The sequence below is a fragment of the Mauremys mutica genome, chromosome 1, assembly GCF_020497125.1.
Source record: "Mauremys mutica isolate MM-2020 ecotype Southern chromosome 1, ASM2049712v1, whole genome shotgun sequence".
Lineage (NCBI taxonomy): Eukaryota > Metazoa > Chordata > Testudines > Geoemydidae > Mauremys > Mauremys mutica.
In genome coordinates this window covers 92,116,552-92,129,720 of record NC_059072.1, presented here as the reverse complement: position 1 = coordinate 92,129,720, position 13,169 = coordinate 92,116,552, and the positions used below count along the sequence as shown (strand labels likewise).

Below are 13,169 nucleotides of genomic sequence, written 5' to 3'. Positions count from 1 at the left end.
ATGGGAATGAAGATAGCACCTTTCCTCCTTCCACCCCTGCTTTTCAGTGTTTGGGGGTAGAAATGGGCCTGGCTTACTGCTCTGAAGTTAAGTGCTGTGCACTCTGGAGTGGGAGACCATGTTATACTCGCTGCTGTAGTGCGCTCTGTCCATCCACCCATCTCTCTGACACATGCTTCCTCCAGTCTTTTCTCTAACATGCTTTCTCTGCCCCCTTTTTCTCCCAACTCTCAGTCTCTGGTCCAGGGAACCATTCCCACCAACTTGCCTACTGAGATGCCCCAGCTGATCCCGGTGTTTCCGGGCGGAACCCCTCTGCTGCCCCCTGTGGTGACGGCCAACATCCCGATCAACCAACATCCACTGCCACCTGCCTCCTTCGGCCTGGTGATGGATCCCACCAAGCAGCTCTCCTCTTCCGTCCTGGATGCCTTTGAGCCCACTGGGGGCAGTGGTGGCTCCCCCTTGGATTCTCTGGATTCACTGGACCTGCTCCCGTACACAGAGCCACGGCTCGATGCCCTGGATGCCTTTGGGACTAGCAGGGGCTCACTGGATGCCCTGGATTCCTTTGCTGTAGGTATGTGCAGGGCACAGAGGAGTGGGGGTTGCAGGAGTTTGTGGCTGTGACAGTGCCCCTAGAACACTGTGTTTTAGCTCTGAGCATCTCCACAGCAGGCAGATGTCAATGCCAGAGAAAAGAGAGAGACCAATAATTAAGCTTCCAGAGAATTGATTGAGATGGAGGAAAGATTAAAAGAACTAAATATCAGCACGGCTTGTCTGAGCGATAATGGGGGAGCGGTGGTATGTGACCGCTGATCACAAGCATCTGCAGGGTGTAGACACCAAGGAGCCAGAGCTGCTGTTCAGGGTTATCCCAGGTGGTAAAACTCAAGTAATGAGGAGACATTCAGGTCGATATCAAAGGAACGTTGCCTGACACTGAGAGCTCCTAGAGTGTGAGTGGTCTCCTAAGGGAAGTCGTGGGAGCCCTTTCACACCAAGTCATTGAAAACAGACTTTGGCAAAGTCTTGGCAAATCTACTGTAGGGCAGGATTTTGCATTGGGCAGGGTTGGGTGGACTAGATGGTTTAGTCAGTGTTTGCCTCCTTTGGGCTATGACACTTATTGCTCACAGAGATCAAAGAGCACTCCATGTTCTGTGGAGCCGGGCTCTGGAGGGAAATCGGGTAAGGAACATTTCAGCCCCTTGGGGCATAAGTAGGCTGCACAGGGATGTTACAGCAGACTAAACACTGGAGCGTCACAAGTGGAGAAGAGGTTGCCCAGTGAGGACTGTGCTGGAACTTAGGCTCCTGACTGCACTGAATTCCTTTGGTCCTTTGCTGTTTGTGAAAAGCACCCTTCAGGCAGCTGGCAGTGGGGTTCTGCAATCTTTGGGGATTTCAGAAAAGGGGAGGCTCTTGCAGAGGTTTTCAAGTCTCTTCCCTGGGTACTGGATGTTCCTGGAAGATGAAAAGAATTAAAAAACTGTTGAACAAGCTCAAATCTGTGTCTCGGGCATCAGAGCAGCTTCCGAAAGTGAGATGTATGTGTTTGGGATTTTCTTCCTCTGCCCAGAAGAAGCTGGTCCTCAGGAACTGCGACACACTGCTGGCAGCCAGAAACCATCTCCTGCGGTGAGTGAGCTGCTGTCCCCGCTGGATGTACCCAGGTGCCTGTGTGCCATGGGAGTGGGGAGGGCACGGGGCTGTTCTTGCACTCTGGGCCCTTAATCAGTTCCAAAATCTGGTGGCTTCAGTTACCCTGGCCTGTGTGCATAACCTCCTTCCCGCTCACCCCGTGTGGTGGCAGGGCTGTGTGGAGACCTTTCTCCATATGTGGTAACATAACATTTTCCTCTTCCTTCTTTGTCCCCTCCCCCACTGTGTCACTGGGGTCTGAATGGAGTTAAACGCTTCACTCCAGTCTCCGTCATGCACAGGATTGTACATTGGTCTCACCGGGTCTGAGGTTGGGCTGAGGCTTTTCCTCTCAGAGCTCTGTGGGTGGGATGATCTGCCTCTGTCTAAACTAGCTTATTGAGTGGGGCTGGGGCATCGTTGAACCTCCGTCCTTCCTGTTTTCTTTCTGTCTGACACGTTGCATGGCAGGGTTAGTTCTTTTGTTCAAGTGCTGTGGAATGCACAACTCATTGTGCTGGAAGGTGGGGGAGAGAAGCCCTTTCTCCAGGGATGAAGAGAAAGCTCTTGTCCCCTGAGTTGCTGGCCCTTCCGTGGGGAAGGAGAGGTCCTTCTCTGCTGCAGATAAATTGCCCATTAAGTGTATTTGAAAACACAACTCTGGTGTTCCTGTTGCTGTTTCTGAGCCGCCTGCTGCTGGTGGTGACCATCTTGCTGAGGCACGAGCTCTGTTGTGTGTTTGCAGGGTCATGAGGGGCCCAATGTTAGTCTGGGGGCCAGTTTCTGTCCATTGGCTGTGAGGTTTAGAAGAGGAGTGTGTGGTTTTGGTTTTTTTTGTCTTTCAGATCAGCCTCAGTGGGGTGAGTCACCCCACCCTCCCCAAGGGGGCAGAGCTCCTGCAGTCTCAGCCAGAGGCAGTGATGCCCAACACTGCCCTGCTCGTGAAGAACCCCCTGGCGTCCACTCATGTCTTCAAACAAGCCTGCCACCTCTGCTACCCCAAAACAGGTGATTGTGCTCATGACACCCGCAGCAGTTCGTGTGCTTGGGGATTGTTTTCCCTCTTGCTGATTGGGTCCTCCTTTCCCATAGGCCCCAAGGCTGGTGACTACACTTACCGGGAAGGCCTGGAGCACAAGTGCAAGCGGGACATATTGCTGGGGAGACTGCGAAACTCTGAAGACAAGACCTGGAAGAGGATCCGGCCCCGCCCCACCAAAACCAACTTTGTGGGATCCTATTACCTGTGCAAAGGTGAGCTGGGGGCGGGGCTATGAGGCATATGCCGGCAAAGGTAGCAGGGGAGCTTTCAGCAGGGATCACATGCTCCCTCTGGAGCCTTCTCACTCCTTCGTGAAACGATCACTGCGTTTCAGGTGTTGCAGGGGAGGGGGTGAGAACTAGAGACGAGACGGATGAACCCGTAACACATGGTAGAAAACGGGAGCTTCGCACAGTGGAGCAGCAGCTGGTGCTATCACTCTGGGTACAGGGCGGCTTGGAAAGAGTGATACGCCTGGCTGCTGGAGATTTCGCAGCGTGATGGAAATGGCAAGACTGCAGCCTTCTTCTCTCAAAGCAACCAGTTTTAGGTGTCCCGCCGAGGCGGAGAGCCTGTCTCCCGCTGACACTGAACTACTAACACTGCTCCCGCCAGCATGTGCTGGGACTTTGGTTCTGGCCAGAGCCCTCCCTGCTGAGTAACCAGCCCTGCTCCAGAACACTGGGGCTTTCCCAAGAAGTTCCCCCTCCTAGGCCAGACCGGGCTCGACCCTGCTCAGCGTATGAGATGTAACCAGACTAGTCTCTGAGGTGGTGTAACTATAAAGTGTCTAACGAGGGGCCAAAAGCTCAGGCTTCGTGTCTTTCTTAACTCCTCAGTTTTAGCTCCTTGTGAGTTGTGGGGAGCAGGGCGAGGTGACGAGGGCGAGCTCAGTTTCTGACCTGGCCCCCCTGAATGCGGGGTGCTCTGCTCTTTGTTGCTTTGTAGATATGATTAACAAGCAGGACTGTAAGTACGGGGATAACTGCACCTTCGCGTACCACCAGGAGGAGATTGACGTATGGACGGAGGAAAGGAAGGGAACACTCAATCGCGACCTCCTCTTTGACCCACTGGGAGGGATCAAACGGGGCAACCTGACCATTGCCAAGCTCCTGCAGGAACACCAGGGCATCTTCACCTTCCTCTGCGAGGTACAGGGAGGAAGAGGAGGGTGGGGCACCATTTCCTTAGGGAATGAGCTGTAGGCACAAACTTCACACACTCCCTGTTGTTGCAGATATAAGTGTCCGCGTTAGTGGTATAAACCCAAAATGTAACTCTACTGTAAGTGTGTGAAAGAGGCAGGCTCCCTTCTGCTGCGTCCCACTCTAGATCAGCTGTCAGTGTGCAGCCAGACCATTGGTCCATCCTGGCCAGTATCCGACCTCCGGAAGCTGCCGGTCCCTGCTGCTTCAGAGGAAGGTGACAAAACGGAACAATCCGTGATGTACCTGAGCAACTGTGCCCCCTGCAGGTGGTCATCTCATGCCTAGAGCATGCAATTTGACTACCCTGGGCTTTCATAGCTAGCAAGGTAGTTAATAATCATAACTTTGACCCGACTGTTTGAAAAATCATAACCACATGATGGACAAAATCCCCTGCTGAAGGAAATTAGTGTCACTTGTTCATCGATTCTAAGGCCAGAAGGGACCATTGTGATCATCTAGTTTGACCTCCTGCACAACACAGGCTGTTTGAAGCCAGTAGAGCTACCTTGATTTACATCAACTGAGGATCTGGCCCTCTCTGTCTTGGCCTCCTGCAGCAGCACGTTCCCCAGGGTGACTGTGTGTGTAAAGGAACATGACTTTTGTTTTTGACTTACTCGTCTTTAATTTCCTCTGTCGTTTCCTCTTGGTTTTGCATTTTTGGATGCAAGGAAGGGAATTATAGGTTGACCTGGTTGAAATTTTTCCAACTGTGATGAAAAAACTATTGGAATGTCCCAAAAAAAAAAAAAAGCCAAATATTTTGTTTGGAAATTTTTGCAAATGTGTTTACTGGTTTCCAAGCAGCTCTATTGCTTAAGTTTCCATCAGGCTTATTCTAATTTTTGGACCTCTTGAGTAAGTTCCCTTTGGCTCTTCTCCCTTCCAAGTGAAATGATCCCAGTCTGGGTGAGATCTCTGGCAGCATCTCTCCTTTTTCCTGCTCTCTGAGATTTCCTAGTGTGCCGATTCTTCCCTTCTCAGATCTGTTTTGACAGCAAACCCCGGATAATCAGCAAAGGGACCAAGGACTCTCCAGCTGTCTGCTCCAACCTTGCTGCCAAACACAGCTTCTACGACAACAAGTGAGTGAACTGGCCCGTGCGGTGCCTGCCGGAGTAACCCCACTAGTGCCCCGTCAGCTAGCTCCTGTTACTTGCCCATTTCTTCCTCTCAGCCCCAGCACATGAAAGCATAAGGTGTGATATGGTGCGCTGCATGGCTGACACCTGGTGCCAAGGGATTTGGAGCCAGATCAGAGCCCATTGATGTCAGTGGAAAGACCGTAGTTGACTCCAATGAGCTTGGATCTGGCCTATGTTGCACAGGGGTTCAGAGGTCAGATATTTTAAACAAGGTGGTGCAAAGTGTCTGCCTGAAGTGCTCCAGGGTTGGGGACAAGGCATGACCCAGGGCTTGGATCCACCTGTGCAAATGGCTGCTTATTGCAGATTGTTAGTGACTCCTAGGATCGGCTTTAACACCCACCCGTGCCTCAGCCGGCTCAGTGAATGGGGGGAGGAGGAGGGGTGAAGAGTCAATCCATTGATCCCTTGTGTTTCTCTGGCTTGGCCATTTCCCCACTGCAGGTGTTTGGTTCATATTGTGCGTTCCACCTCCCTGAAATACTCTAAGATCCGCCAGTTCCAGGAGCACTTCCAGTTTGACGTGTGCCGGCATGAGGTGCGCTACGGCTGCTTGCGCGAGGACAGCTGCCACTTCGCTCACAGCTTCATCGAGCTCAAGGTCTGGCTGCTGCAGCAATACTCGGGTAAGCGCGCCACAGAGAGAGGGCCTGGCAGGGGGCTCTGTCAGAGTTCAGGAAATGTTATGTTCTCTCTCAATACATGCACTCCCACCCCTCCCTTCCCTCTCCCGGCTTCTGGGAGATAGAGGTGGGACTCTGAAATGCTCTGACTGAGAGGTCGGCCCTTCCAGTGCGGTTGCCAGGTTTGTCTGTCTAGGGGCAATCCTGGGAATTCTAGCCCAGCGAGCCTTTACCTCAGGACCATGTGTGTTGGAGGAAATGGTCGTTAGAAGCAGAGTCCTAGAACAGCTAGGTGATCGGGACGTGGCAGTGACAAGCTGGCTCAGCTGCAGCGAAAGGAAATTGGGCCCCTCTGATGTTTCGCTCCTTTGTACACATTCACAAAATAGTGGTATCCAGTGGGATTTCTTTGAACATTCAAAAAACCTTTTGATAAAGCCACTCCCAAGAGGCTGTTATGGAAACTAAGTAGTTGGCAATAGGCCGTCCGCCCCCTCTTGGAGCGCGCTCTTCAATTCAGGTCACTTGCATAATGGCACGGAGATCTCTTCAGTCTGATTTTTTTCTCTCCCCTCCAAGTGTTTTGTCTGATTCTCTGACTCACTGCATGCTGAGCAGAGATTTTCACTGACCTGTCCCAGGATGAAGCCCGACTCTTTTTCCTGAGTTGGAACAGTTGATGGAGAACTCAGCAGTGTGCTTGGAGGAGTTAGGCTGAAATGAGACGACCTGTTTAGGCAGGCTCCTAAACCTGTGGCAGTTCCACTTGGTGCCTATCCGGAGGGGAAAGCGGAGAAATATCTGCCTTCCTCTCACGGTGCTTGTGTGGCCTGTCGTACTGATGGGCTCTGTAGTATTTAAGCATCTCTAGAGTATGTAAAAAGAGAAATAACGAATATAATCTCCATCGTCCTCCTCAGCCTGGATGCGATGAGTGTGTGTCTGTGTGTGAGGAGAGGACATGGGTTTTGCATTTAGTTGTGCAGGGGACTCGCTCCATGCTCATTCCTGTCTCTTTGCAGGAGTGAGTGCTGTTATCTAGGCAGGAGCGGCGCCAGGGTTTTTGACGCCCTAGGTGCGGGGCCGGCTCTACCCATTTTGCCACCGGTCCCGCGGCTCCGGTGGACCTCCCGCAGGCGTCCCTGCGGAGGGTCCACTGGTCCCGCGGCTCCGGTGGACCTGCTGCAGGCACGCCTGCGGATGCTCCACCGGAGCGGCGGGACCAGCGGACCCTCCGCAGGGACGCCTGCGGGAGGTCCACCGGAGCCACCTGTTGCCCTCCTAGCAAAATCCCCCCCCCCCCCCTGGCGCAAATCCTAAACGGAAGTGCCGGCCCTGTATCTAGGGGCAGTCCCTGGGAAAGTTTTTTGTCTCCAGCTCACTCAAGAGCCTGCCCTCCCTGGCTGATGGTCCCAGTGAAATGTAGCTGCCATGGCAGTTCATGGTTACGGAGGGGGAGAAGCTCTCTTGGGAACCTAGGGCCAATCCCCTGGAGAGCTTGGACCAGCAGGTTTGGGAGCTTGACTTGCACTGGCTCACCAGTGAGCAGAGTCCAAGGGTGGTTGTACTGGAGGTGATGTGTTCACAGTGACCTGTGTTGCCAAGCAGGTGGGCTGCTGCGTTTTGTAGCCACCTGAGCTTTCTCAGGCTTTGTCCTAGGGCTGATGAATTGCACTAGTGAAGCCTGGAGGACACACGTGCCTGGGCCACCGCAGCCAGATGGGTGCAATCTTCTGGCGAGTAGCAGATGGTAGTGGGCCTTCTTTTGCCACCATCCAACAACACTTGGGGTTTTTTGGACTCCTTGGGTGGTTGCCCTCCATACTGGAGGATGGTACAGAGGAGGGTGAAATAGCTGACAATGTCGAAATGTAAATAGTTGGCTTTAGGTTTCAGCATTCCTATCCCATTGAGCTGCTTGGGCAGTTCACACCTCTCAGAGACATTGTTTTAGGCTGTCTGCAGACTCAAGAGGACCGCACTGTTTGGACTCGGAAGGTTTTATTACACAACCACAAGGTCAAGAAATGTAATTTTAAAACTAAAAAGATTTTTTTGAGCAGGATCTTCTGGTAAGAGGTTGGTTGTACCCTACATTCTGGAATTGCAGAAGGCATGAAGGCCAGGAGAAGTGGACCCAGAATGACATTATGCAGTCTTCCCTGGGGGCTAACACCACATTGTATCAACAAGGAGATAAACCAGTGTTTTGCTGGTTGAGTGCCAAACACAGGGCAGCTGCTGCTCCAGAGGCATTTCTGGGTGTGCTTGAATAATAAAAATGCTTACCTAGTGCTTTGGGTTTCCTCAATGCACTGTACAGACTTTAACAAAATGAATGCCCCAACATGCCTGGAAAGCTGCCAGATGGTATTATTTCATAGATGGGGGAACTGAGGCACAGAATATTCTTTCTTGTCCAGGGCCACACAGCAGGTCATAAGAAGTATAGTGTTTCCTGGCTTCCAACCCTCTAGACTACACAGGTTCTCAGAGCCGGGAGAGCATTCACGTGGTACTCTGTAATAGCAAAGCTAACATAACAGCTTTCAGTGACTTTAATGTATGCTGCTTTGCTGCCTTTCTGTATCAGTGGGGCTTTTATTAAAGCAGCCCTCTGGTGTTTTTGGTTTCAGTGAGCTGGAAATTGGTCAGACATCTTAAACATGCTTCATATGCCATCTCTAAACTGCATGGCAACGAGATAATTAGGCTTGGCAGTAACCCAGGTAGTTTAAAGATGTCTCACCACATAGTGCTCCATTGACTGCATGCTTGTACATCTGCTAGAAGATTAACAAGTTCTCACTGTTTGGTGTGCTGAGAATCTTAATGCTAGTTGGTTGTCTCCACTCTGGTAGTGTTGGCAAAGGTTCTGGTTCAGATCCTTGAACCCATCAAGGAGTGAACTCCTGAGATAAGTTGTGACCAAGGCAATGTTTCTATAAGAGTCTTTTTCTTGCCAACTTTAACAAAATTGAAATAGGACATTTATTTTTGAAACAAGTATGTCTACACACAGACTTCCACGAAGTATGACGAGGTGTGAATTATACCTGATTTAGTTATTTAGTGACAGTTTGTGTGTGGCTCAGCCCTTGTGGCTCGTCAACACGCACAAGTTGTGTACTGGACACAGTTTTACTGGTATAAATATGCTTATTCCTCTTCCTGTACAGGAAAAGCTATGCTGGTATAAGGTATCTTTATACCGATATAACTGTCCACACCAAGAGCTGTACTGGTAAACAATCATACCCCTAACCAATATAGCTATACTGGAACAAAAACCGTATCTTCAACCAAATATGTGAATGTCTTGTTAGTGGCAGGAGCCATTGTTGGTATCCAGTAAAATGTACGGCCTGCCATTTGGGGTTTGTTTTTTTGTTTTAAGTGGATTTGTTAAGTCCCTAATCCAAAACTGGGTGACTTTCCATAAACAGACAGACTGAATGTGGGAGCCAGGAATTAGCTTAGACTTTCAGGATCGATGACAGACTGGTTGACTCAGGGGAATGTGATATACAGCAGAACCTCAAAGATGCGAACACCAGAGTTCTGGACTTACCGGTCAACCGGACACCCTCTGGAACTGGACGTCATCAGGCTGCAGCGGAGAGACAGACAGACATCTACACCCCCCCCCCCAAATATTTACTGCCTCGGAGCTTTAGCCCTGGGGCTCAAGGCTTCGGCGGGGATGAGGTTGGGGTTGCAGTCGCATCGTGGGGGGGTCAAGACTCTGGGCAGGGGGTGGTCAGGGCTTCTGACCCACTTGAGAACCAGGGCTCAGGGCTTTAGATCGGGAGGTGCTGGGGCTCAGTTTTGTGGGGGCACCAGGGCTCAGAGCTTTAGCTACGGGGAGAGTGCTGGGGTTGAAACTGGCCCCCCTCCCGGCCCCCTTATAGCTAAATCCCTGAACCCCGGTGCCCGCTGCATGGCTGAAGCTCTGAGCCCCAGTGCTTCTGAGGATCAGCAGCCCTGACACTCCCCACCTCCACCCATGGCAGAAGTCTGTTGTTCAGAGTTATGGACATTTCAGAGTTACGGACAACCTCCATTCCCGAGGTGTCCCTAACTCTAATGTTCTACTGTATGCAGCCTTTTATCTTAAGGCACCAGCTCCAACTCGGCCAAAGGTTGGTAGTAATGTATGTGAACTCTGCTGGCTGGTCAATGTTCAGTGAAATCGTTTGGTGGGCCTTCATCAAGATTTTGTAGGACAAGTGTCCACATCTTAGAAATTGCCAGCAAAGGAGTCAGTGGCTGTCTCAGCAGGAAGGCCAAAGACTGACTGAGTCATGGAGACTGAATTCTTCTCTCTCCTCTGGGGTGTTGATTCACGTGGATGAGAGAGAGAGTGAGTGGGAAGGAAATGTGAACTTCCTTGGCCTGTGGTGAACCTGTTCTGGTGAAAAGTAAAAGGCCGGAGTCTCCAGGGATGTGACTCCAGCACCTTTTTAGCCTGTAAACTAAAGATCCATGTGATGCAGGCCTGAACTGCAGCATTACTGGAAGAGGAGTCTTGGGCTGGTGATGGGAAAGGAGCCACACCACCCTTCCTCCCTCCTTGGTGCCTGGGTCAGCAGACTGGTGTGGGGATGCTCAGTCATGTCTCTGCTTTGTTGTCTTCAGGGATGACCCATGAAGATATTGTCCAGGAGTCTAAAAAGTACTGGCAGCTGATGGAGGTGCATGCCAGCAAAGCCACCAGCAGCACGGTAAGAAGCCACGGGGACCCTGGGACTGGTTTGTGGTTTTAGAGCTGTTACTCGCGCCTGTTCTAGCCAGTTCTGTGCCTTCCCCACCCACTGCTGCTCTCCACCAATCAGAGAAAATATGGCGCTGCCAGGGCCCCCTTTGCCCTCCCGTGCGCCATAGCGAGCAGGGTGGGAGCGAGCGCGTGACAGCGGCCTGGGCTGGGCCTGAGGTGCTCTGCTGGGAAGGGTGAAGCCCTGCAGTTGCCACACCCCAGCGCGAATGGCGCTGTGCACGGCCATGGAGGAGATGGGACCACGCAGGAGCTCGCTCCTTCTCTAGCATGAGGCATCACTTCCCGCATTCTCAGTCACGTTGGGGGCTGCCTTCCCCCCTGCTGTGTGCCTGGGGGGGGGGGAGGGGGAGAATCAGAGGTGAGATATGAGTGTAGATAGTGGTGGGGGGTTGCGCAACTGAAAGGTTCTGTGGGGGCATGTTACTGCCCTTCATGTTGCCTTTGACTCCATCCCCTAAAACTTGATATGTATGTAGACAATATACACCAGCAACTTCCTCCTCCTCCTCCTCCTCCTGCTCTCTGCCCTGTGGCTGGCCTGCTGGGATGCGCAGTCCGGGATGGGTGGCGCCAGGGTGGGACAGTGCTTGGGGCTGGCTCGTCTCAGTTAACAAGAAGCTGCAGAATTATCAGCCGCTTTTTGTTGGAGTGGGGATGTGACACCCCCCAAATCGCCTTCTCCTTAGTAGAGACAATGGAGGCTGCTGCTGTTTCAATGCAGCAGGGTCAGCCCCCCCCCCCCCTCCAGCCTGCTCCCCTCACTCGCCCTGGGGCTCTCGGGCTGGATGGGGCTCCACCTGAGCTGCCTGGTGCTGGGCACCAAGTCGCAGCTCCTCTTCCCGATCTTGAAGATGCCCCCGACTCACCTCAACAGGTGGCCTGCAAAGCAGGCAGCGGGAAACGCTGGGACTCTAGCAGCAGAGAAGGAGAAGCAGCCCCATGTAGTGAGCAGGGGAACTCAGCCCACAGCCGCCCTGCTGCTTCCTCCCTCCCCACGCTGCACAGACACATGGTGCGCACTGCTGCCTCCTCGCTGCTGGGCATCCCAGCAAGGGGTGGCCTGAGAAATCTGGGGGGGCATGTGACCCGGCGTTCCCCCTGCCCTCAAGTCGCCTCTGCAGGGAAGGAGGACAGCCCGCTCATGCAAGCCAGATCCTGTGGGGAGCAGTAATCGTCATACTGGTGCCGGGTTCAAACACACCCTTTTAGGGTAGAGGAGCCCATTTAAAAACAGCTGCAGGGGACATGCAAGCTCAGGTGCTGGTGAAGCTGGTCATGCCAGGCAACCAACCCAGGGGAAGCTGGGGGGCATAGCAGATGGAAGGCATTGCCTCACCCCCTGGTCGTACTCCTCCTCCTCCTCCCACCAGGCTTTCATGGCAGTGCTGACCCTGGAGAGGAGTGTTTAAGCAGAGGGCACCACTCCACATTTGCCTCCTTCTGAGCTGTAGGGTCTGGGTGGTGTCAGGCAGCTGCAGCCCTAACCACTTGCCGTCTTTCTTGGTGGTGGTGGCTTGCATTGTGAAGCAGAGCCCAGCTCGTGAGTAACCGTCTGAGCCCGGCCCCACCCTGGGGTCAGATTAAAGCTGCTCTTGCATTAGAACACAGAGTTCTCTCTCCTTTAATTGCCTGGTGCAGATGACAAGGTGAGAAAAGTAGGAGCAGAGTCTCTTTACGCCTCCAAGCAAGGCCTTGGTGTTCAAACCCCACCGAGAGGGCCAGGGGAGGCCTTGTTAAACCCTCCTGCCACAAGGGGGGCTTGCTTCCATCTGCAACGTATTGAGGAGTTGAGTGGCTCACCCAGGATGTAGAGGCCGTTCCTGGGTGGCAGAGCAACAATACTTTGTTGGCAGTGTAGAGACCACAGGAGCCAGTTCCCTCCCTGCAGAGCTGAAAAGCTAGGGTCCAGTCCTGTGAGACACTGAGCGTCCTCAGCTCCCATCGAAATCACTGTGAACTGAGGTGCCTCGGCCTAGCAGAGGGATCAGGTCCTAAAATGGACAATGTACGAACAATAAAGACACAGATTGGGGAGTAGGAAATAACACCTGGAATATGCGTGTTCCCCTTGTTGCTAAAGGCCTATAGCAGCGACATGTGCAGTGCCAGGATCGGGAGGGCATCAGTGCCTGTGGGGATTGAAGACCAAGCTGACAGTTTCCAGGCCCCATTGCTAATATTCTCATAAAGCTGCATGACAGCCAGGCGCTGAGTTTTGTGGTGTTCTGCAACATAACAGAGCTCAGGGGCGGCTCTAGAAATTCCGCTGCCCCAAGCAGGGTGGCGCGCTGCGCCGCTCGCGCCGCCCTTCCCCGGTCCCGCGGCCGGGGCAGAAGTGCCTGCGGACGGTCCCGTGGTCCCGTGGCTCCGGTGGAGCATCCGCAGGCATGCCTGCGGGAGCTCCGTCTGAGCCGCGGGACCATCGCACCCGCCGCAGTCATGCCTGCGGGAGCTCAAGCGGAGCCGCGGGAAGAGGGGACCCTCCGCAGTCATGCCTACGGCAGGTCCGCTCGTCTCGGGGCTCCGGTGGACCTCCCGCAGGCATGACTGCGGAAGGTCCGCCGGAGCCAAATGCCGCCCTGCTAGGACAATGCCGCCCCACGCGCCTGCTTGGTGCGCTGGGGTCTGGAGCCGGCCCTGACAGAGCTGCAGGGCCCATGTCCCCGTGTTTGTCGTGGGACATGTGGGATGCATTGTCAGTGTGGCTGGAAGGTGCTTGCC

General features: G+C 53.2%; 1 protein-coding gene across 2 annotated transcripts in view; it reads left to right on the top strand.

Annotated features, from left to right (window-relative positions):
* Window positions 1–13,169, top strand: part of ZC3H7B (zinc finger CCCH-type containing 7B) — a 64,178-nt gene that overhangs the window by 28,725 nt on the left and 22,284 nt on the right. For both annotated transcript variants that reach the window (XM_044984198.1, XM_044984194.1), the window contains 8 exons: window positions 235–580; window positions 1,589–1,644; window positions 2,493–2,655; window positions 2,740–2,901; window positions 3,638–3,843; window positions 4,888–4,988; window positions 5,493–5,674; window positions 10,310–10,395. In XM_044984198.1, the coding sequence (XP_044840133.1) occupies window positions 235–580; window positions 1,589–1,644; window positions 2,493–2,655; window positions 2,740–2,901; window positions 3,638–3,843; window positions 4,888–4,988; window positions 5,493–5,674; window positions 10,310–10,395 (1,302 nt within the window). The remainder of the gene's footprint in view (window positions 1–234; window positions 581–1,588; window positions 1,645–2,492; window positions 2,656–2,739; window positions 2,902–3,637; window positions 3,844–4,887; window positions 4,989–5,492; window positions 5,675–10,309; window positions 10,396–13,169) is intronic.